This window comes from Cucurbita moschata, unplaced genomic scaffold (genome assembly GCF_002738365.1).
Source record: "Cucurbita moschata cultivar Rifu unplaced genomic scaffold, Cmos_1.0 Cmo_Scf00023, whole genome shotgun sequence".
NCBI classification, from domain to species: domain Eukaryota; kingdom Viridiplantae; phylum Streptophyta; class Magnoliopsida; order Cucurbitales; family Cucurbitaceae; genus Cucurbita; species Cucurbita moschata.
The window spans coordinates 3,590,522-3,613,198 of NW_019268539.1; the positions used below are offsets into that span (position 1 = coordinate 3,590,522).

The following is a 22,677-nucleotide window of genomic DNA, read 5'->3' on the forward strand; positions in this document are numbered from 1 at the left end:
GGGGGGGGGGGGGGGGGGGGGGGGGAACTTTGCAACCAGATGGAAGAAATGTGGATTTTCTTCAAATCTAATGAATATCTGGAACAGATTCATGAAATACAAGAGGACAAAATAACGTAGCAAAGTTTCTTCATGAAAGTCAAACTAATGCCTTAAAAAGTATAGGAAGATAGTTGGATACTTTAGAGAAATAGAAAACAAGAACGAGAAAACCATCATTTAAGAAAGCATGAGATCCAATATACAAAATTGCAGTAAAACTGTCAAAACTAAAGAACATTAATTAATTTGGTTTGCAAGCCAAACATTTGTTCCGAACTTGAAGGAATTAAAAGAGAATAATTTCAGTATCCTGTCTCAAACCGACTCAAACTTTTTCATTCAGGATTTCTAACGTTTTCCCAAATTCATCCTACTATAGATCTTCTGTCTACACAAATTTACACGCAAAACGTCCAGAGAGAGACCACTCAGAAGACATGAAACAACAACAAAATAAGATCATAAAGACATACCATTTCTAGAAAGTGGATCAATTGCAAGGGACCCAAAGACTGGCGCTTCTAGATCATAGTGCCACAAAGTACTGAAAGGAAAAGCCTGCAGTAATTAAGACGAGGAACTATTCAACCAAAAGCTATATGGCTTTGGAATCGTTACATAGTATATTGGAGACAGCTTAGGCTTCTCTAACTTCCATAACATTTTGGAGAGGGAAGGAGATGAAATATATAAAAAATGGAACTAAGCACTCAATTGAAAGTCCCTCGGCGTGGAGAAGGAAAGAGAGGAATTTATCGTAACCCATCAAGTAATGTCATTTCCTTCTCAATTTATATCGTTCTCATGTAATCTTAACTTTCAAAGGTTTAAGAGTTGTGGTGGGAAAGGTGTTAGGAACATAGAAAGTAACTAGAGAGATTAGTTCCTGAAGATATAGATATGCAATGGTAGTTGTCTCATTGTCTCCCAGTCTGTGTATTAAGAAACTGGATCTGCAGAAGATAGTTTCTCCTCACTGTCCCAAGTATCAAAAAGTCCCAACTAAAATAATATAGACTCAAAACTGCAATGGGTATAGAAATATCTTATAACACCCAAGCTCACCACTGGTACATATTGTCCGCTTTGGCTCGTTATGTATTGCCGTCAACCTCACAGTTTTAAAACGCGTCTGTTAGGGATAGGTTTCCACACCCTTATAAGGAATGCTTCGTTCCCATCTCCAACCGATGTGGGATCTCACAATCCACCCCCCTTGGAGGCCCAGCGTTCTCACTGGCACATCGCCCGGTGTCTGGCTCTGATACCATTTGTAACAGCCCAATGTCACCACTAGCAAATATTGTCCGCTTTGTCCTGTTACATAACGCCGTCAGCCTCACAATTTTAAAACGCGTCTGTTAAGGAGAGGTTTCCACACTCTTATAAGATATGCATCGTTCCCCTCTCCAACCAATGTGGGATCTCACATATCTAGTAGTTATTTCTCATCTGCCGAATTCCCAAGCCAAATTCATGATTAGAAGGATTCATTTTTTTCCTGGTTAAAAGAAATCAACAAATACTAGTAGTTTCCATTGCCTTTATCAATAGAGCACTCGTCCGTCCACTTGTTGAAGCCACATAAAGTCTATGTTGCACCTACAGAAAGGGAAAAGTTGCATTTAAATTTTTACAATGTATTGCAGCTTTATTTTACGGTGTGCAAATGCCTTCAAATGACATCCAGTGTAAAAATATAAGCAGATACCAGAATAGAGGGAATTCAGAAATGAGTATTTTCATGACTCAAAATCAAGCCAACTCAATGAAACCGTACAAGTCAACAATCTTAAAAAATCTATGTTTTTCCAGGCACCTGTTTATCGTACAATTATCGTACTGCTATCTCTAGATTACTGTTTTCAGCTGCTCATACACCCTCTTCTCTTCTTATATAGGTACAAACTCATGCACATCGAAACGAACCAAACATGCACCAAAAATAAAAAGAACGGAATGGAAGAGAAGAAAAAAAGAATCCAAAAATGATAAATTATTTGCTTCCTTGGATCTCTTCTAATGATCCTCCTCCACAAACTTGATTCCTCGTGAATAAATATCCACAACCGTTTACTAATGCTCTCATTTGAAAATAAACAGCAGTATAACCTTTTTTTAAGAGAGAAAAAAAAGGTAACTTGAAACAATCTTGAATGAACTATTGACCATCATTTGGGAAAGTACTGGAAAAAATTGAGTGAGTTTACCCCATCAATTGCAGGTGATCCATATATACTTCCTCCACATGGAAGTTTATAAACACAAGAATGCCTCACGTAGTCAAGTGCATATAAGTTATGGTCATATGATCCACACCTACATGAAAATTTATAAAATCTTAAGCTAATAAACTTTGTGTACCATGATGATGTACTTAATACTATATTTCTTTTTAGTCTGTGAATTAGGGGAAGTTTCTCTACAAACCAAACATGATCACTAAGAGACCAATATAAACAAAAAGAAAAAAGAAAAAAAAAAAAGAGAGAGAGAGAAAGAAAAGAACAGAAAAAACAACATAATAGAGGAGAATGAACGACCTGTTGGCCAAAATACCGAAGTAATAAAACCATACCAGATTAAATTTCTCTCTGGATCAACCACTGGCTGCGATTTTACCTTCATTTTAAAAGATGATATTTATTAATTAGGAGAAGCTGATGAGTAAAACATGATTTAAACACTGGCACTCGGCAGATGAATAATTTGTATCAAATATGAGATCATATGCAATTCATTCCCCTTTTAATGAGTTCAACAGAACTGTCATGCTTGATCATTGACCAGTTTGTTAATATAAACAAATCCCCTTACCTCACCACACGTTTGGAACGTCCATTGGATATTACCAGTGGAAAACTCGAGAAAATATATCTTCCCTTTGTAGCATCCTACTACAACCTAAAAAGTTCCCAAGAAAAATAAATCTTCCTTCTCTAAGATAAAAACTTAATTAGACGTTATGCCTAATGACCGCATCACAATAACGAGATAACCTGAGAAAAGTCCCCAACAATTGCCGTGGAACATTCAATTCGACCTTCTAGCCTTATCTCCCATTGAAGAGAAGCACTGTAGAAAGTTGTGCAATAAAAGTATAACTTCAGTAAATCAAATAAAAATGAATAAGTAATTAGTGATTAGTGTACACTTCTTCATTAAAAGAAAATAGGAACTCTTATCAAAAAAAAAAATTAAAAGAAAATAGGAACTGTTAATGAAGATTTATGTGAAGTACACGGAAAATAGGAACGAGACAAGTCAAACACACACCACACATTCACAAGAGAGAGCGAGGGACAGAAGAAAAGGAAGATGAAGAAGTTGAACTATAGCAATCTTCTTGCTTGGCTCCTTCTTCTAAGATTTTTAGTAACTGCCCAATTTATCTTAATTCTAGCCACTTGGAGCTTTCTTCTTCTACATTTTTTTTCTTTCTCTCTTTCTTTATTATTATTATTATTTGTGGTAATGTTCGTGGCTTTTGTCTGGGAGGATACATCATCATCACTTCCTCAACATTGTCTACAACAAGTTGGTTTGCTTTTTGATCAAGAAAGAGAACAGTAAATCACATTCCTAAGATATTTTAAAGCTTTACTCCTTACCAAATTATAAGGAACGCATAACACATATTTCCATCCTAAAACTAAAAACATATAATCAGTGAAAAAGGGGCAAGAATAGAAGTTCATCGAGGAAAAAAGCATCTGTATTTGTAACATAAAAGATGGAAAAGTTAAAAGACAACGTAGAAGGAATACTCTGGCTTACTACATTAAAGTAAATACATGTTCCAATTCTTTATTACTGCTTACTTTTTTGCATCCACGCAGACAAACTTCTGTGAGTGAGAACCAATAAACAAGTAGATTTTGGGGTGTTTAAACACAACAAGTGGTGAAGCATCCACGCAAGACTCCATATGAACTTGCCATAGTTTTTTCATAGAACCATTTTCACGTCTTGGGGACTTGACTGACAAAGTTTCTACACATTCACTGTTACCAATGTACTTGTGTTCATACACAACCTTGTTGTATCGACTGAATGCACATGACACAGACGTCAAAAGAGAATCCCACAGGTGCCCACCAACTTGACCTATATCTTCCAAATTGATTGAAAAATCAGAAACCTCCTTATTGTGTTTCGAGATTGAAGAATTGTTATTCCTTGGTATGGCTGCCCTCGAAAAACCATCATTTGGATGAACTTGTTTCCTTTTTCCAGAGTTCTGACCCTCATTAATATCAAAATGGGTCAGAAACTCAGAATCATCGAAAGAAAACTTGTTCCACCTGTCAATTTTCAGGTTCTTTCTTGAGTCAGCATCCTTATTGATATCTATATCTGACTCCTTCTTCTCTAGAAGGGCCGTAAGAAGCTTAGCTGGACTTGGATAGTGATACAGCCATCTCATATCAACCCCTAATCTATATGAAACATGCGCTGCAGTTATAGAGTTACCACCCATCGTAAAGAAGTCATCATCACTAGAGATCTCTTTAATCATTAAAGCATCAGAGAAAGCCTGCAATGCAAGAGAACAGATGTTGAAGAAAGTGTGGATTATATAGAGAACACACTCCATCGTCCATTTCACAAACTGCTATAAATGAAGCAACAAGACTGGAAATATCAAGAAGATGGGGGCCACACCTTTTTTATGACTTGCATGTAGTCATTTGCCCATGCTCCATCAATAGTTTCATGTTCGTGCTCCCAAAGAGGTCTTGAATGCGTCAAGATCTCATAATCAACTTTTCCACTGGATGACATAGGGATTGAGTCAATGAAGAAAAAGCTGTTTGGAATCATAGCCAATAAAACTTTTTCCACCATCCAACTTCTAACAGTGGACCTGAATACATCACTCTTCTTGTTATCTTTCAAAACTAGAAATGCCACTAGACATTCAAGTTCCCTATCACTTCTCCTGGAAACTACAGCTGCATCTACTACATCTGGATGTTCCCTTAAAGCATCCTCAATCTCTTCTAAAGCAATACGTTGCCCATTAACTTTGATACTGCGATCTTTTCTCCCCAAGAACACCAAATCACCACTTTGAAGCTGTCGGACAAAATCACCCATCCTGATATAAATTTGATCACAATTTGCATTGAGTGAACCTCCATGAACAAAGTCCTGAGAAAAAATTTTACCATCCAAAGGGTGAAAAGTAGAATCTGAATAATATCCACTACATACACAGGGGCCACCAACCCACAGTTCTCCCTGGTTCAGTGCATCATTGTCACCAACAACCACAACATCACAGTGAGAAATCGGCACACCAATTGGAACAGTACTGATTTCTTCTGTCCCCAAAATCATTGGCATTCTCGTGCAATCAAAATATGTACAATCACCAGATACCTTTTTGTTCAGAAAATCGAGATATTAAATCATTAGCCAATTGATATGAGTGACAGGGGAAAAGGTAGCTCAATATGTTCCATGCTACTGAATTAAAGTGCAAAGAACAAGTGAATAGTGGCACCTTTAATTACCATCTTGATATAAATCTAAATTACAAAATTCATACGGTGCATAAAAAAGGAGTTGCAACTTTAATTTTAGAAAATATAAATAATTTCAAGATCTTCACGAGTTGGTATCCAAGAAAAAAAAAATCATTGTTGAACAAAGTGAAGGATTGTAAGATATACACCACGATCAAGTTTCTTTATATTCAATAGCAATCCTGACATATCAAGATACAATCTATTTAACACTTGCCATGAACATGGTTGCTTGTATGCTTGCCACCATTCACTACTCTAAAGCATGAAGGCAGCACCATGTCCAACAAAAATTAAGGAGGAGGAGTTACTGAAGAGAGGAGCTAAAAGAGAAACAAGTCCCATGCATCTTTCCCTATAGTATTCAGTCACAGATTAGCATTGTAAGCAGAACCGGAAGTTGCCTAAATTGAGTGCATAATGCAGGAATGATTTAAATCCTAACCTCTGTACTGCCATACAAATTCAAAACAGTGGTCTCTGGTAATAACTTGACAAGCGCATTCCATAACTGTATTGGCAGAATTTCACCACTCAGAATTAACAATCTTAGGGAACATCTGTTCTGCATCACACACAGTCTTTGCAATGCAGGAAGGAGCGCCCTCATTAGTGATGGAACAGCAGTAAGCTTACTGATGGAATATGCCTTCACAGAAAGAGATTAAATTCAGTCATCCATGAAATAAGAATGTAGCACGAATTATGAGCTGATATCGACTATACAAAGTAGCAACGGCAACTAATCTCAGTTCATATATTTAATTTCAATGAACATAATAAAAAGCTCGATGGACTTTTATCTGATTAAAAAATCTATACGAGTCTACCTGAATAAAATTGACAACAGAATATAGTTTTTCTTTCAACTCTTTCATCGGAGGTATAATCAAGGCAGAAGATGTTAATATGGCACTAAGAAATTCTTGAATGTGATCAATAAAGCTAATAGATGTCTTGAACAATAAAAGTTCCTCTCCACTAGAAGGAAATAATTCTTGCATCCATTGAAAGCGATTTAGAAGACCTACAAAAGTTAAAACCATTTTGTTAATGAAACATCACTCTGGAAGGTCGATCAAAATAACACCTTGATTATGAAGAGCACTGTGAAAAAACACTTATCTTTGAATTGAAATAATTTTTATAAATTCATTGGTTTTTCAGGAATCTCTATCGATATTGACATTTTATTTATATATCCACCAACATTTCCATTTGGCATCAATCCTTGGTAATAGCATACCTTGTTCGGTGCCACATATTCCTTTCGGCTTTCCAGTAGATCCAGATGTATGCATAATGTAACAAAACAACCTCCCTTTCTCACGCTCACAGGGAAAAACTAAATCAACCGCACTATTATGCTCTCGAATAGAATTTTCTTCCATAGTAAAACTAAAAGTCGAACAGCCTCTGATTTGCTCGAGCCAACGAAACCCATCAGTCAAGTGATAGCCATCTTCACAAAATGAAGATCCAGAGTAGATAATAAGATCGATTTTCGACGTAGAAACAACTGACAGAATCCTCTTTTTAGGCCAGGCAGGATCTAACGGCATGAAAGCCCCTCCGCATCTTAGTACAGAAAGAACAGCAATTATATATTCAACTGAAGGTGGCATATATATTCCAATTATTTTCGGTATATTACTGCTGTCAAGCTCAACTGATGCTTCAGATAATTCATTAGCCACTGGACCAGTCTTTACCAGCTGATCATTAGCTGAAAAATTGTAGAGATTCATTGCCATGTTAATAAGATCGCCCCATTGAACGGGAAAACACTACACTGTTTTACAGAATTACAGGCATATTTAAGGTTCAAAAGCGATGCCTAGATTCTCATTCGTCTTCGAATTGTTTTTCAAGTAATATTGCAGTCAACTTTAAACCTTCCTCGCTAAACATATAACCATTGAGATAGGCAGCATCTCGTCAATATGGATGAGAAATACCAGATTATCAAAATTTTAGTCGAATGAAGTGTATTATGCGAGTCATAAACTCGTAAAGTAGAAGACGATTGCGAGAGAATTAAAAACAAAATTCAGTAGAATTGAGGAAATGACCTAGGTGGGGAGCAGTGGGCGCGATTAATCGAGGATCGCGAAGGATTGCAAGAAGGCGGGAACTGAGAGAATCAACGGAGGCCAACAGCTGCGAGTAAGTGAAGCACTGGTCGCCGTCGTACATGGAAGGGAAAGCAGATATAGCCCGCTCCGTGAAGAAGTTCTCATCTCCTCCGCCGCCGTGTAACTGGCGGCAAAGCTGGACTCCACCGGAGGCATGAATTACTGCGATTTTTTCAGGATGAGACAATGCAACTCTCTGAAACTCGTGAGATATGCAGCAAGGAAGCTGCCTCATAGTCACTCTCGCGGAACTTCAACCATTAGCGTACTGGAAACTTTAGCTCACCTCGGCCATTGCTGCTTCTGTATTGCTTCGATTGTTTTGTGCTTGGAGAATAGACAACATTTTACTGATTAATCTGTTTTTAGATTATACAATTAAATTAATAAAAATTATCTTTAAATTTTTTATTTTCTCTTACAAATATTTCTAAAAATATATTTTAAACTATAAAAAAAAAATTTAAAAACCCTATAAATCAAAAAGCATATTTTTAAGTTAGAAAAAAATTTTTTTTTTTTTTTAAACTTAAAAAATGTCTTTAATTTTTTTAAAAAAAATAAAATAATATATTTAGTGTTAGTACACGTTTCAAAATTACTCGTGAACTTTTGAAAATAGATAGATAATCTATGAGGTGTCAATAGACAGCTTTCCTTCCGACCATAAGGGTTTTTTTTTATGAAAAAAAAATCCTAATGTCATTATTATTTAATTGAATGGTAATAGTTCAAGCTGGCCGCTAGTATATATTGTCAATTTTAGCCCACTACATATGTTGTCAGACTCACGGTTTTACAATGCGTCTACTAAGAAGAGGTTTCCACACCATTATAAGGAATGTTTTGTTTCTCTATCCAACCGATGTGGGATCTCACAATCCCACCCCCCTTGGGAGTCTATGTCCTCGCTGGTACCATTTGTAACGACTCACACCGCTAGAAGATATTATTCGTTTTGGTTTGTTACGTATCGTCGTCAGCTCCATTATTTTAAATTCTTTCCTAGTCATTAAAGTTCCACGATCACTCTCGTTCAGAGAGTGGTATCAATTCTTTTGTATACTCATCTTTTACTAAGGAGTGAGATGAACATGTAGCACGTTATTATAAACAAAATCACAGCATAAAATACTTTTAACCCTATACTTTCTCTAATAACTATTGTATACTCAAATCCTTCAACTCTACCGGAGATTAAAATTTTTTTAAAATCTTAAAATTAAAAAATTCATAATTTTTGAACGCTAAATTATAAATATCTAGTCTATAATATAAATATAAAAATAAATTTAGGTAGAACAATGTAAATTATAAAAATAGAAAGTTGATAAGGTATATGATTCTTCTAAATTTATTATTTAAGAAGCAAAGCCAATGAGTAAAGCTGACATAAAGTCACGCATACCAACCAACTAAAATCAAGTGATCTACCAACTATTTGGAGTAATTATTTGTTCTCAAGGGCCCAATTTATAAATATTCAATTTTAATTATATTAAGCTAAGTCGTAATTTAAGCATAGATTAAAATTAACTTAGTCGCACATCAAATTACAACAAATTATTCATACCAATAAAAAAATATTTATTATCAGTCTTTAAATATTAGTTAAATACCCGAATATAAAAAGTTAAATTATTTCAACTATCAAATCAAACACAATTTAATAGTTTAATAGGAGCTGGAGAGAGCAATTTTCAAAATACATAGAATTGAAGGACTTAATTGCAAAAACCTTAAATTTTAGGACTCGAATATCATTAAGATTTAACAATAAGGTTTGGAAATTGCCAGAAAGGCCAAATCAGAACCGTTCAAACCGACAATCTGGACTTTGGAAAAATAGAAAAAGAAAAAAGAAAACCGATGGAGCCTTCCAAGAACAGCACACTCCAGTACCGGAGCTCTACTGTGTATTTTCCAGAAATTTTACTGCAGTTTTTGCAGTCGATCAAAACAGAATTGATTCAATAGCGTTTCTCTTCGAAGATCTTCGCTGGATGATCTTTGTTTTGATTTTTTTGTTTTTAGTTCTGAAAATTTTGATGTAAATTCGAACATTTCCCTTTTACATACCTTTGGAACGAAAAAATTCCAGATGGAATCGACATTCTCATGGCGGAATTCAAAACGCTGTTTCTGTTTCTGGATTTTTCTGTTTCTTTGCCGTCGTTGTTTGACGGACCAGAACCGGCCGCCATGGATGAATTCATAGCTTCAACTTCTTCGTCTTCTTCCTCGTTGATGCTCAATATATCTGCAACAGAGAGAATGCGGACTGGACATGGAGAAGACTGATGATCCTCTGAAACTGACCGAATCGAACGGATGGATTCTTCTCTGTTTCTCTCTGTTCTTCCGTCTCCTCGATCGACACTCGGCGGATTTGGATTCGGATTCGGATTCGGACTTCCTTGATCTCGATTGGTTGAATCGGTTACGATTTCGACCACGACGACCTCCTGGCTTACGTTTTCGGACAAATCTTGGACGACGACGACGGCAGCGTCGCTGCTGTGGCGGTAACCTAGAACCGTCACGGATGGCGGCGGAGTTTCCGGAGGCGGAGGATTCGTCGGCGTTATATTGGAACGACAGAAAGGACAACTCGAATTGGATTTCAGCCAAGTATCAATACACGCGAGATGAAAAGCGTGACTACATTTAGGCAACAATCGCAAACTCTCGTTCTCTTGAAATTCACTCAAACATATAGCGCAATCGCTTTCTTCGATCAATCCTTCGCCCTTCTTGAACTTGAAAACTGAGATCGATTTTAACAGCGCCTCATTCAATCCCGGTCCCGCACTCGACTGCCGAGTATCGTTAACCACTCGATCCGCCTCGAAGTTCTCCACCGGTTCGGCTCCACCGCCATCGTCGACTCTCCGCCGGCAATATTTCGACACGATCGCGTAGTAAGTAACCAGAACAAACGCGCTAGCTAAGATCCCGATCACCGCGACTATTAGAGGCGAGAAGAATGTATCGGAATCGTCACTGTCGTCGAGACCGAAGAGCGGCGGCGGTGGGAACGGTAAGGCGCACCACTGCGGACAGAAGGCTGTGCAAAGTTCTTGAGAACAGTCGTTAAAGTTGAACGGATTGAACGGCGGGGAGGGATCGGGGATTCCGACGGAGTCCATGTGATGCGTAAGTTGAAGAGGAAGGAGATCTTTCGAAGTCTTGAGTCGCAGGAGAAGGCGAACAAGGTTCAGTCACACGGCGGCGGTGGAAACCGGGACGGTGGAGGAAAAGTCTGTGGAGAGCTTATATTTTAGTGAGGAAAAAAAAAAAAAAAGGCAGCGGCTGAGGCTCGGGATCAGACAAGTCTCTTGCCTTATCCTAACTTTTTTTATATTTTATATTTTATTTTTATATTATATATATATAATAAACATGTGTTCTACTTTAAGTTTTTTATTTTTTATATTGATTTTGTTTTTTTTTCCTTTGCCTATTTTGAAAATATTATTTAAAAATGGATAATAAAATAAATGACTTTCACAGTTTAATTTTCATAAATAAAAAATAGCTATAAAATAAATTCTCTTATATAAATTTTAAAGATTTTATTTTGATCATTATTTGGTGTAAATAGGTTTTAATGTTTCCAATTATTTTAATTTTCAAAGTTTGTTGAGTAACTTTTAAAATATTTATTTTTGTTTTTTTTAATTATTTAATTTTGACATATTAAGGACGTAGTTTAATTTACTATTTAATTTTTCACAATTGAATTTATGTCATTTTCTAAAATTAAAATGATATTAATAATCATTTGAAATTTTAATTTCTATTAATTAAATTTAAAAACAATAATTTCATTTGTGATTTTCGTTATTTTGTTTAACTACTATTTAAAATATTTTCAAAATTCAAGTAGAATTTTAAAAGTTTAAAAATTATAAATACCAAATTGAAAATTACAAAGACACAAAAGAACCTGAATTATAGCAACTAATTAAAAAAATTTAAAGCTAACAAATTGAAATTACCATTGGAATAAAAATTATAATTTAAACTTATACTTTTGTTTTTTTTAATATAAAAATAAATTTGATATTTTAAAGAAGACTAAATTAACAAAAATGTCTTTTTAACTTTACACTTTCTCTGAAAATACCCTATACTTCAAGAAAATATAGAAAAATCTAAAATTGAAGTTAAAAATAAATAAATAAATATTAACAATCGTTTAAAAAAATATCACTTTAAAAGGGTTTAAAAATAATGTTAAATTTAAAAGTATTACAAAAATATTTTAACCTCAAAAGTTTCATTAATACTCTTAATTTTTTTTTAAAGAAACTTCAAAATATCTTTAAGAAAAAATTCAAAATACCATTATCGTTAGTGCCGCTTAAAAAAAAAAAAAAATATATATATATATATATATATATTAAATAACCTTAAAAAGTTTAGAGACAATTTATGAGAGGGTTTTGTCCATCTATGACCATCTTTGTCCATCTATGGACCATAACATTTTTTAACTTACTGTACGGAGATAAATGATGTTAATGTTAATTAAAAAATTTCATGGGTATTTTAAAATATAGTCTTAATGTACGGGCATTTTTTAAATTTTTAAAAAAGTTAAATGGTATTAATGAAATTGGGTATTTTTGAAATATTTAAAAAAAATATTAATACTTTCCTAAAAAATTGAGTATCTTTTAGATATTTATTTTGAAAATTTAAGGTATTCCATTTTTTTTTCCTTAAAAGGTTAGATTTTTTTTTTTGAAAGGTTAGAAATTTTTTAAAATAAAATACAAAAGTTTTAAGTGTATTTTTATTAATTTAACGTAAAAAAATGAAAAAAAAAGTGCAAATTATGGATTTTTGTATTATTATTTTGAGTTCAACCCCACATAAGATAAACCGGGAAGATAAACCGGGAGGCGGGAAGGGAACTTATTCTGCCACCGGTCATTCCGGTTTCCGGTGAATGCCTCAGTACTCCGAATCCGAAAACTCCAATAACCCGGAATTCGCCGGGTTGAAGTCCTCCGATCAGTCCCTCCATCAACTCTGAACATCGCCGCCGGAGGCACAGCTCTAAATCACGTAACTTCTCATCCCTCACAGACTTATCGTTTTTGCTTGTGAACTAACCGAAAATTTTCAGGTGGAACTGTATAGCGAAACTCCGAGCTCAGCGAAGATGTCGCAGCTGGGAAATCCGGCCAATAGCAGCAGCAGCAGCAGCAGCATTCCAGTGAGTGAAGCGTACTGGTCTCTTGTTGACAAAGCTGACCGGAAGTTTTCCAAGATCAGGGACCTGCCTTATTACGAACGCAATAGGTTTTTCCGCTCTTCAATTGGTCGATTATTTGGTTTATAGGAGGAAGTATGTGAGAAATCGATCAAATCTGATGGAGGAAATGATAACTCTTATCTGGATGTTGATTACTTCTACCTGTTGATGTAATTTTCTTAAAATATGTTAGGAATTAGTTGTAATTTGAAAGGAGTTTCATTCGGTGGTCCGTTTTTCATCAATTGAAGAATCAAATATTCTCTTTCTGAATCTCTGATCTATATTTATTTCCGTTCTACCGTATAGGATTGAGAATTTTGAGCATTTTGGCTCTCAACGGTTTCAGGTACGATGCGTATTTTCATAAGGCGTTCAAATTGTACTCACAGTTATGGAAACTTCAGCAAGAGAATCGTCAGAAGTTGGTAGAGGCAGGGCTAAAGAGATGGGAGATTGGTGAGATTGCTTCACGAATTGCTCAGCTTTACTTTGGGCAATACATGAGGACCAGTGAAGCGAACTATTTATCCGAGTCTTACGTATTTTATGAAGCAATATTTACTCGAGAGTACTTCAAGGAGGGATTGCTTCAAGATGCCAGTCTTGCAAACAGGCAGCTGAGATTTCTGTCCAGATTTCTGATGGTGTGCCTGCTTTTGAATCGAAGAGAAATGGTCCATCAGTTAGCCAATCAGCTTAAAATGTTACTTGATGATTGTAAGAGAACATTCCAGGTGCTTTTCTTATCTCACTCTATGTTCTTTGATTATGAGTATAAATTGTGAGCAAGATGATAGTGCTGGACGAATGGATTAGAATTGAGTTGATTGATAATTGTTTTAGCTTCACCAATTGACCTTTAAGGTATGAATTTGCTAATTTCGTCTTTGTAGTACAAATGCCCCAAAAGTAAGAAACTCAAGTAATATTACATGGAACTGTATCTTCTATATGAGCGTATGATAGAAGAGATGTCAAGATGAATCGTTTGTAGTCATTGCGGGCAATACTCCTCCCTGAATTTTCTTTGAATGTTTGAAATTCGTCACAATTTTTACACTCTGGACATAGTTAATCCATCTCTATGAGATTGTCAACTTTTATCTGTGGAGTCAATTGTCTGAAGTGATAATATATTGTAAATGCATTCTACAATTTGTAGTTATTGACTAGGTCTTATTTCTCTTGACTAGAGCCATTTTTTGTAGTTTAGATCCTTTTTTGTGGGCTTTTCCTTTTTGTATACCGTGTATTCTTTTGTTTTTTTTCAATAAAATTCCATTGTTTTTCATTAAAAAAGCCGACGATTGTTTTGTTCTTGTAGATTCACTTTTTACATGTTTCTGGTGTGCTTTCTTCTGCCTGTTTTTACATCTTTTCACACCTCTGGTGTTTGTTTTTTTTCCGGGCAGACACATTTTCCATGTTCCTGGTGTTTGCTTTCTTAACCTGGTGCATATGCATATATTTCGTTCACGGTGAAGAAAAGATGTCATTTAGATGTGGTTGGGAAGGCTTATCTTTCTGTTGTTTTGTAAATTCATTTGGCACAATTTCATCAATGGCTGTTGATTTATCATTTGGATCTTGGTATAAGCCAATAATGTATCTGGGCTGCTGTTCTAGGAGAAAGATGTTAGAGAATCGAAGCTGGTAGTTCAGGAAATAATGAAATTTCTGAAAGCAGATACAGCCTTTATGAATATCAGGCCTTTCAGATATAGTGTTGTGTTAGAGCCTCATCCAGATTCTCTAACACCCGTTCCTCCATCACGAACAAAGAGATACTTGAGGTTACAGGATGCTATTCTGAGTAGCTACCACCAAAACGAGGTTAGATATTGAGACCTTCCCATGACTTGGCTTTAAGGAGAATTTAGTACTTCGACGTGTCTTAATGATGTCATTTCAGAAAAATTCAACATAATCGATATATTCTTTTGTGTTGATTCATCTTTCCTTCCCTGGTTCACGATCAGGTCAAGTTTTCTGAGCTTACGCTAGACACGTTCAGGATGATCCAGTGCCTGGAATGGGAACCTAGTGGTTCGTTCTATCGGCCAAATAATAGAAGTGGGCAGAATGGAGGATCTGGGCCAAGTCGCAGTAACTTCTCACAGCATATAGTTGATCCTACTCTCCCATCTAATCCTCGGAAGTCAATTTTATACCGTCCTTCAGTGACACATTTTTTAGCAGTTAGTATGATAAGCATACTTCCTATACACCTGATACCCATTGTTCCATTTGTTATATTGACTTATTAAGAAGATTTATTTTGCAGGTTCTAGCTACAATTTGTGAGGAGATGCCAAATGATGGGGTTCTCTTGATATATTTGTCAGCTTCAGGTTAAGTGACTTGTTCTTCTTAATTTTTTACTCTTCTCACTGAGAACTGCAATACTTTCCTCATTATCAAACTACTTCAGGCATTGCAAAGAATATTTTATCTTCCCCAGCTGGCAGTGAGTCTATCAACGGTGCAGAGGATATTGATAAAACCAAGTCTCCTTGTGGTCAAGTTGGAGGAGGCGTCAAAGGTCCCTCGACTGGTTGCTTATCATTTGGTGTTCGTGGCAAAGGAGGTAACTACTGTCTTATCTGACCAAATGTGTTTCATTTTGGTTTTCTATCATCTGGATCTGAAGCTTGTTTCTGCTAATTGGAGGGAAATACTCTATTTATAACTGCGTCAAAATGAAGATGCAATAGAAAATTTATTTTGTTTAGAAGTGGCCAAGTAAGTCTTTTTGGATTTTACTCTCCTCTAAGGAAAAAAGGTCATCTAGTTTAGTTGATGTCCGTAACTCAGTTGAAAATATTTCCATTGGTTCATTGATTGAATTTTGAATCAGTAAGGTTAAAGTAATTTGGCAGTGATTATATTTTGCTCTTGTGAAGCATGCTATGCGTTTGTGAGTAACAAGGTGGTTGCCTGATATGGTGATGTGGATTTCATTTTTAGCTTTTTTGGGTAGTTACTACCATTATTTATAGCTACCGTTATTTATAGCTAAACACAAAATCTTCAATTTTTTTTCTTTTAGCTTATGTTTTCACTTGATACTATATTATATGACCACTGTATGGATTGCTTGCTATGGTCACTTATGATTCATTAACAGGATTAAGCTGCATAAATCTCATTGACTTGATTTTGTTAAGCGGAAGGCTATTTTCTTTCAGATTTTGACTGTGAATCTGAATACATGTTTAGTAAAAGGATTCTAAGCTTTTTCTTCCATATAATAACTCCACTTTCACATTATATACTCAAATTGGTGAAGAGTAGCTTTCGCTGATCACTTATAATCCTCTCCAGGATTAAGCTGCATATATCCAAGCGACATACTTCCATTTACAAGAAGGCCATTTCTTTTAGTTATTGATAGTGACGTCAGTGAAGAATTTGAGGTCAGTTTATCGATCTCGAGGTTATTCTTTTTAGATTTTACTGTTTTATGCCTTGGCTTTAGAATGAAGTTCCTGTTTGGATGTCTCTATATGACTTGGAGGAAAAGATCATCTTCAATTTTATTCACTAGTCCCATTATCCAATGATGTACATACTGCTCTTGTCTTATACTGGAGGAAATTACTTTTAAAAAATTTGCAGACTATCCATGGATCAGAAAAGGGAGAGCCAGCTGCAATGCTGTTATCTCCCAGCGCTACAAGTCATACTGTTACTACCGATTATCGTCATGGAAGCCTTTTCACCTTTTTTCTCACAGCCCCATTGCATGCTTTCTGTCTATTGTTTGGTATCTCAGGCTCTGATGTTGAAATGGTATGGTTAAATCTCGTCATGTTATGCTTGATAATTGACTCTTTTCTTTCAAAAAATTTACAAAAACAAAAATGGTTTAGGATACATATAATAAAGCCGAGAACGTGCTATCCTCGTCCTTAAGTGAGTGGGGGCAGCTTTTGGTGACATCAGAGAACCTCAATCAAGTTTGGGCTCAAATTTTGAATGATCCGTTCATAAGGCGACTTCTCTTGAGGTAATATCTACCATTTTGGTTTTTTCCTAGAAGATATAAATTCTCAGCATACCCTGTGAGCTTTAGCCATGTTGCTCAAATGGTGGTAGAGACTTATAATAATGAACTGCTTGACTGAATAAGATAAATTGCTTGATTTCCAACAACTTGTTTATCTATCCTAACTGAAGTTTTGGTTGGGTTTGGAGGATTTTGATTTCTTTTTGTCCTTTGTTTTCCTTCTTCTTCTTGCCTATCAATAATTCATAGCTCACAAGTTTCAAACAGTTTGCCCCATTATCTCCACCAGAAAAATATATCGACAGTTCTATGCCTGCCCATCTTGGATTTTAGAAATTTCAATTGGGGTTAAAAACCCAATGAGCATTGGGGGTTAAAGGTGCATGCAATTTACAATATTTTGGAAGACATTATTTTGACTTTAGATTTAGAAGAGTAATAAGAAGAGCCAAGAAGATGTTCGAAAGCGAAAGGTGGCTTGGTTCGTATAGGCCATGGCCAATGAGAACTTATAATCGGGCTGAAAAATCCGTACCTTTCCCCTTTTAGTTCTTTCAAATAAGTTGACTGAAAAGATATTCAATAACTGTGCATGGTCCTAGGAGATTAGAATTGTTTACGTCATGCTAGAATTCGAGAATCCATGTGCAGGACGGACCTTTGAGATGAAACAGTCTGCAAGTTAACTTTTGATAGTTTGATGTCTTACTGATCTTGATATTTAGATGTGTGATTCTTGATCGACTTTAGACACCTTTCGAATTATTCTCTATTGATACTTTCTCTTTCCAGATTTATATTCTGTCGTACCGTGCTAGCACTTTACGCGCCAACCATCGGTAAGAACGAATATGTTCCAAGGTGCGTGCCATCTCTGCCCTCCGTCGTCGATCCAACAACCGCAACATTGCAATCTGCAGTCATGCAGATAGCAAATATCTTCGGTGTAAGCCACAGTTTCGTCTTCTCAGAAAACCTGGTATTTCCAGAAAACAAGCAATGAAATGTGTACTCAAAATTAGTAAGTCTATACTATCGCTTGCTGTTTTTTGCAGTCTGCTTTTGTGTGAATGGATCTGGACTTTCTTTGGCTGTGATTGAACTGCACAGAATGCTACTGAAAGCGCTTTGAATGCTTCTTAATTTTTCCCAGGTGGGAAAAAATTAGGACCCAAATGAACCATTTCAATCATTGGTGGCGATGTAGCTAGAATGTTAAAGAATCCTTACCAGGTACCAATTATTTGTAGCTAAATTCAAAAGTTCTGTTGGTTGACTGCTATATTTTGAAAATAGTATTACGACCGGTTTGGAGTGAGTTTTTAAGTGCTTAAAATATACAGCTAAAATAGTATTAGAATCCGTTTGGAGTGAGTTTTTAAGTGCTTAAAATATTTAGCAACACTTTTTAAAGCATTTGAAAAGTCATTTCAAATCGACTCTTAATCTTATTTCTTTCTTGATTTCGACTAAAATTATGCCTCAAAATGCTAAATCTAAAGTCATGTTTTTTTTTAACTTGATCTATTAGCCGTGTTTACGTACTAGAAAGTTTTTGTATCATAAACTTGAATTTTAAGAACCAAAAATAAAAAACAAAATCAAATCAACCCGATTGATAGTTCAAGGATAGAAAAAAAAAAAAAAATCATGGATCTATTTGATTAGAGCTACAAACTTGCCGAGACGTGTCCGAAACGTCTTTAGAAATATTTTTAGGGCAAATAGTTGGCTGAACAAAGGATAAAGCCTAACCAAAACATAAGTATTAACATGTTCACGAGAGAATTGAGAAAGAAAAAGTGAGGAAGCCACAGTTTGAAGTGTTTTCTGTTTGAGAATTAATTTGAAGTGCTTTAATCTTTAACTTTAGATGGTCAGCCATTATGATTATATGTTGTCCCTTGATTAATTACTTCCTTTTGCTTTCTTCTAACAAAATATCATAATTTATTTGTAAATGTCCCCCTCAAACATAAATTACGTTTAAAAGTATATGAACCAAATAACAAAATTCTATCGTGCATATATCATTGATTGTACTTTAGAACAAGTTTAAAGTTTAATCGCAAGAGAATCTTCTTTCGTTTCAGAAAAAGAAAAGAAAAGAAAAAAAGAATCCTAACATTTATCCGCATATTGATATTGCACATTTTGAATTATTTGTAGGGTACGAGACCAATCAAATTTGATGCGATGATATCCCGTCTCTAGTGCTATCTTCTCAAGTGTATGGTTCAAAAATCTCTTTTTTTGTACTTTATTCCTAGGTTACGTTTTTTTTCTAGCTCTCGATTTTCACAAGAATCCATAATATTACTAATATGGACGTGGGTGAGATGGGTACTGACGAGATTTCACAAGACATAATTGGTCTTTTAAAACCCTTTTGTTGTTTTGATGTTGACTTTGACTTTGACTTTTTTAGGTTGGTTGTTACACAATTATAGAGCGTGTTTACTATTATGTTGAATGGTGGATTATTTAATGCCTTGCTTGATATAAAACTTATTTTTATGTATAATAAATGTGAAGTAAAACTAGGAGCTCAATAACCTATTTACGACCGTTTTAAAGTTCTACTTATTAGTCACAAAATGGTAATAATGCATCATAAATTTTTTAAAGTTCAAAATCGAAAATGTCACGTGTTAAATCTATAATTTAACAAAAAAAATAAAGTAACATAATTAAATGTGTCACGCTCACTATGATGACGATGATTAAGAAAAATATAATAATTATTTTTGAAGTCTATGAACATCATGATACAATGTTCTACAATTTTTTTAAAAGAATGTAAATATTATTTTAACGGTTTAGTTACTTTTATAATTTAGCAAAAATAAAAATGTCGAAAATGAAATAAAATCTCCAATGGTGGCTGTCGTCTTTAATCATTTCATTTCTGCTTTTGAAGTATATTTTAGAGATGTTCTTCGAGAGCTATGGCGTTGCACATGTCCCTCTCTCTGTAAATCGACCTTAAATTTCTGTCAGCGACTTCAGAGCTTGAAAACGAAACCAAACCCCATTCATGGAGGTTCGAAAACCAGTAAAGGACCATCTAGTCCTCACCATCGACCCGCCGGAGAAGGAACAAATCTCACCGTCTCCGACCAGAACCAAAACCTTCCGCCGTCTCAACTTCTCTAAACCTAAATCCCGTTTTGAGGAACCTGATTTCCCGCGTTCCATTCCCAGAACCATTCCGGAATCCACAGATCTTCTTCAACCTCCAGTAGAAGAAGACTCCAGTTCTTCATCTTCATCTTATTCCTCTTCCTCGGAGTACGAAGATGAAGAAATCGGGCCGGAAAATGAAGACGGAGGCAAGGGCGGACGAAGACGGAAAAGGAAGGCGAAGAGGAAGAAGATCAATAAACGAGCATTAATCGAATGGATATTGTTCCTTACAATAACCACTTGCTTAATTTGTGCACTAACACTTAAATCGCTTCAAGAGAAGCAGATTTGGAGCTTACAGGTCTGGAAATGGTGCTTGATCGTAATGGTGATTTTCTGTGGGCGTTTGGTGTCGGAATGGCTCGTCGGACTCCTCGTCTTCATAATCGAACGAAACTTCATGCTCCGCGAACGAGTCCTGTATTTCGTCTACGGCCTCCGCAACAGCTTTCAGAACTGCACTTGGTTAGGGCTAGTTCTAATCGCCTGGATGATAATGTTCCCCGACGTTCACCACAACAACAAAGCCCTCCTAAAGGTCTTCCGATTCTTGATCGCCGTCCTAATCGGCGCCACCATCTGGCTTCTCAAAATCCTTTTCGTGAAAGTACTTGCATCCTCGTTCCACGTCGCGACATTCTTCGATCGGATGAAGGAGAATGTGTTCAACCACTACATCCTCGAGACGCTGTCCGGACCGCCGCTAGACGAGGAGGAGAGGGATAAGGTGATGGATTTCCAACGCCGGTTGCTGCAGCAGTCGAAGTCGATGCCGGTCCGGTGGCGGGAGGGCGGCGGAGGAGGTCAGAATTTGTCAAGATCTAAGCGGCAGGGTTCGTGTAAGAAGATCGATATTGAGAGGTTGAGGAAGCTAAGCTTGCAGAGGAGACCGTCGGCTTGGAGTGTGAAGAGATTGGTAAGCTATGTGAGATCATCAGGACTGTCGACGATATCGAGGACGGTGGATGATTTTGCAAACGCCGAATCCGAGATTACCAGTGAATCGGAGGCCGGACGCTGCGCTCAGAGAGTGTTCAAGAACGTCGCTATGCCTGGTGCCAGGTTTCTCTCTCTAAAACTTAAATCTTCTTTCTCTCTCTAGAATTAAAATTATATTTTATTTACGAATTAATATCCATTTTTTTCTCTCTCACTTTATTTTTATTAGTATTAATGGATTAAAATACATTCTCAATCTGTGAAATAATTATTTAATAATCATTTTTAACATAAAAAATTATTTTTAAAAACATATAATTTTAATAAAACAAAATACCTTTAAAAAAATTTATTATAATAATCTTATTTTAAATGACTTAAAAATAAATATTTATAATATCTCTCATTAAAATTTGGTATAATTATTTACAAAATTGTTATGAAACAATATCTTAAATAATTTACAATTAATCTCATGGGTTTCTCTCTGATTCTCAATCAAACAGTTAATTTACCTTTAGATGTAACGGGTCATTAAAATTGTTGTATAAAATCATGAGTTTTCGGCAACTCTTTTTTCTTTCCTTTTTAGGGTATAGGTTGATTGAAGAGTTGGATTACTTTTTTTTTTTTTTTTTAAGAAACCAATAATTTCATGCCCCACCAAAATATGCCAGGTCTCTGTGATTGAAAACATAATCTGGCAAGTATTTTTCGTTCAAATTTCTATTTCAAAGAATTAAAACCCAAATATATATATATATATATATTATTTATAAATAAAAATAAATAAAAAAAAGTGATTTTTATGCAAGCATTAATTAAGTATTTGAAAATTCTTCTGTTCGGATGTACACGTAGCACACAACTGTTCTTGTCCGTAAGGGAAGTCACTTCTTCAAATGTCCTATAGGTCCTCCATTCATTGATTTTCTTGTTAATATTGACTAAAATAATGATTTTATTATATTTTTGTGTTGAAAAAAATATGTGGTTGGTTCTTTAGATTCTTTCTATTTCAATTATATGGTTTTAAATGTTCACAATTAATAAAAAAAGTCATTTTAAAGTTTATTTTTATTGAAGAAAAAAAAAAGGAGCATTTTTCTATAGATGTTTTTTAGAAAGTTAATAATAAACATTACATAAACTAACATAAGTCCTTAATTATAGTCTAAAAATAGTATCCTAATCAAAATCTTTTAATCTTTAGTTTAATGTTTTACATAAAAAAATGATCGTTCCATTTTTTTTTTTTTATAATATTTGAAATACCAGGTGATAATAAATATTGTTTTTGGCATTTAATAAGGTTTAAAAGTAGAAAAACATTTTCAAAAACTATTATGCTGTTAGGAGTGTTAGATAAATTAAATTCAGTTTCTATTAAAAACATATATCAAAAGACCCACAAAACTTGTGGATCCAAATTCTCTTCTTGTCCTTTGATGTTGATAAGAAAAAGACAGGTTAGCTGCTTCAAAATAGCTATCCATGTGTATGTCCCTGTCCTCCACCACCTTTTTCTGTCTTCTTTCTGCCCCCCCCCCCCCCCCCCCCCCCCCC

At 35.3% G+C, this 22,677-nt stretch overlaps 4 protein-coding genes across 6 annotated transcripts in view; 2 read left to right on the plus strand and 2 right to left on the minus strand.

Moving 5' to 3' along the window:
- The window catches only part of LOC111460304 (putative acyl-activating enzyme 19), an 11,397-nt gene extending 3,351 nt beyond the window's left edge, over positions 1-8,046 (minus strand). For both annotated transcript variants that reach the window (XM_023103508.1, XM_023103507.1), the window contains exons 1-12: positions 7,646-8,046; positions 6,820-7,299; positions 6,404-6,600; positions 6,019-6,222; positions 4,708-5,427; positions 3,864-4,579; positions 3,042-3,117; positions 2,860-2,946; positions 2,621-2,664; positions 2,253-2,361; positions 1,585-1,644; positions 516-600 (exon numbers count right to left, since the gene is read on the minus strand). In XM_023103508.1, the coding sequence (XP_022959276.1) occupies positions 516-600; positions 1,585-1,644; positions 2,253-2,361; positions 2,621-2,664; positions 2,860-2,946; positions 3,042-3,117; positions 3,864-4,579; positions 4,708-5,427; positions 6,019-6,222; positions 6,404-6,600; positions 6,820-7,299; positions 7,646-7,943 (3,076 nt within the window). In that variant the 5' untranslated portion in view covers positions 7,944-8,046. The remainder of the gene's footprint in view (positions 1-515; positions 601-1,584; positions 1,645-2,252; positions 2,362-2,620; positions 2,665-2,859; positions 2,947-3,041; positions 3,118-3,863; positions 4,580-4,707; positions 5,428-6,018; positions 6,223-6,403; positions 6,601-6,819; positions 7,300-7,645) is intronic.
- Positions 8,047-9,414: 1,368 nt separating this feature from the next.
- Positions 9,415-11,042, minus strand: LOC111459995 (RING-H2 finger protein ATL52-like). The gene has a single exon (XM_023103074.1). The coding sequence runs from the start codon at positions 10,855-10,857 to the stop codon at positions 9,739-9,741; it is 1,119 nt and encodes a 372-aa protein (XP_022958842.1). The 5' UTR covers positions 10,858-11,042; the 3' UTR covers positions 9,415-9,738.
- A 1,564-nt stretch (positions 11,043-12,606) lies between these two features.
- LOC111460331 (protein SCAI-like) lies at positions 12,607-19,368 on the plus strand. Of its 2 annotated transcripts, XR_002713417.1 has the most exons (13): positions 12,607-12,784; positions 12,846-13,021; positions 13,324-13,711; positions 14,604-14,810; positions 14,957-15,175; positions 15,262-15,328; positions 15,409-15,564; positions 16,302-16,393; positions 16,596-16,769; positions 16,850-16,986; positions 17,779-18,007; positions 18,140-18,219; positions 19,156-19,368. XR_002713417.1 is itself a non-coding variant. In XM_023103553.1 (12 exons), exons 2-11 carry the CDS (start codon positions 12,882-12,884, stop codon positions 17,987-17,989), a joined length of 1,791 nt encoding a protein of 596 aa, XP_022959321.1. In that variant the 5' UTR covers positions 12,607-12,784; positions 12,846-12,881; the 3' UTR covers positions 17,990-18,007; positions 18,140-18,360. The 2 variants fall into 2 exon arrangements, 1 of the variants encoding a protein (XP_022959321.1); XM_023103553.1 differs by lacking the exon at positions 19,156-19,368 and having other exon boundaries at positions 18,140-18,360.
- A 462-nt stretch (positions 19,369-19,830) lies between these two features.
- LOC111460422 (mechanosensitive ion channel protein 10-like) overlaps positions 19,831-22,677 on the plus strand; it is a 6,261-nt gene continuing 3,414 nt past the window's right edge. Inside the window, exon 1 of the mRNA XM_023103686.1 lies at positions 19,831-21,234. Within this exon, the coding sequence (XP_022959454.1) occupies positions 20,024-21,234 (1,211 nt within the window). The 5' untranslated portion in view covers positions 19,831-20,023. The remainder of the gene's footprint in view (positions 21,235-22,677) is intronic.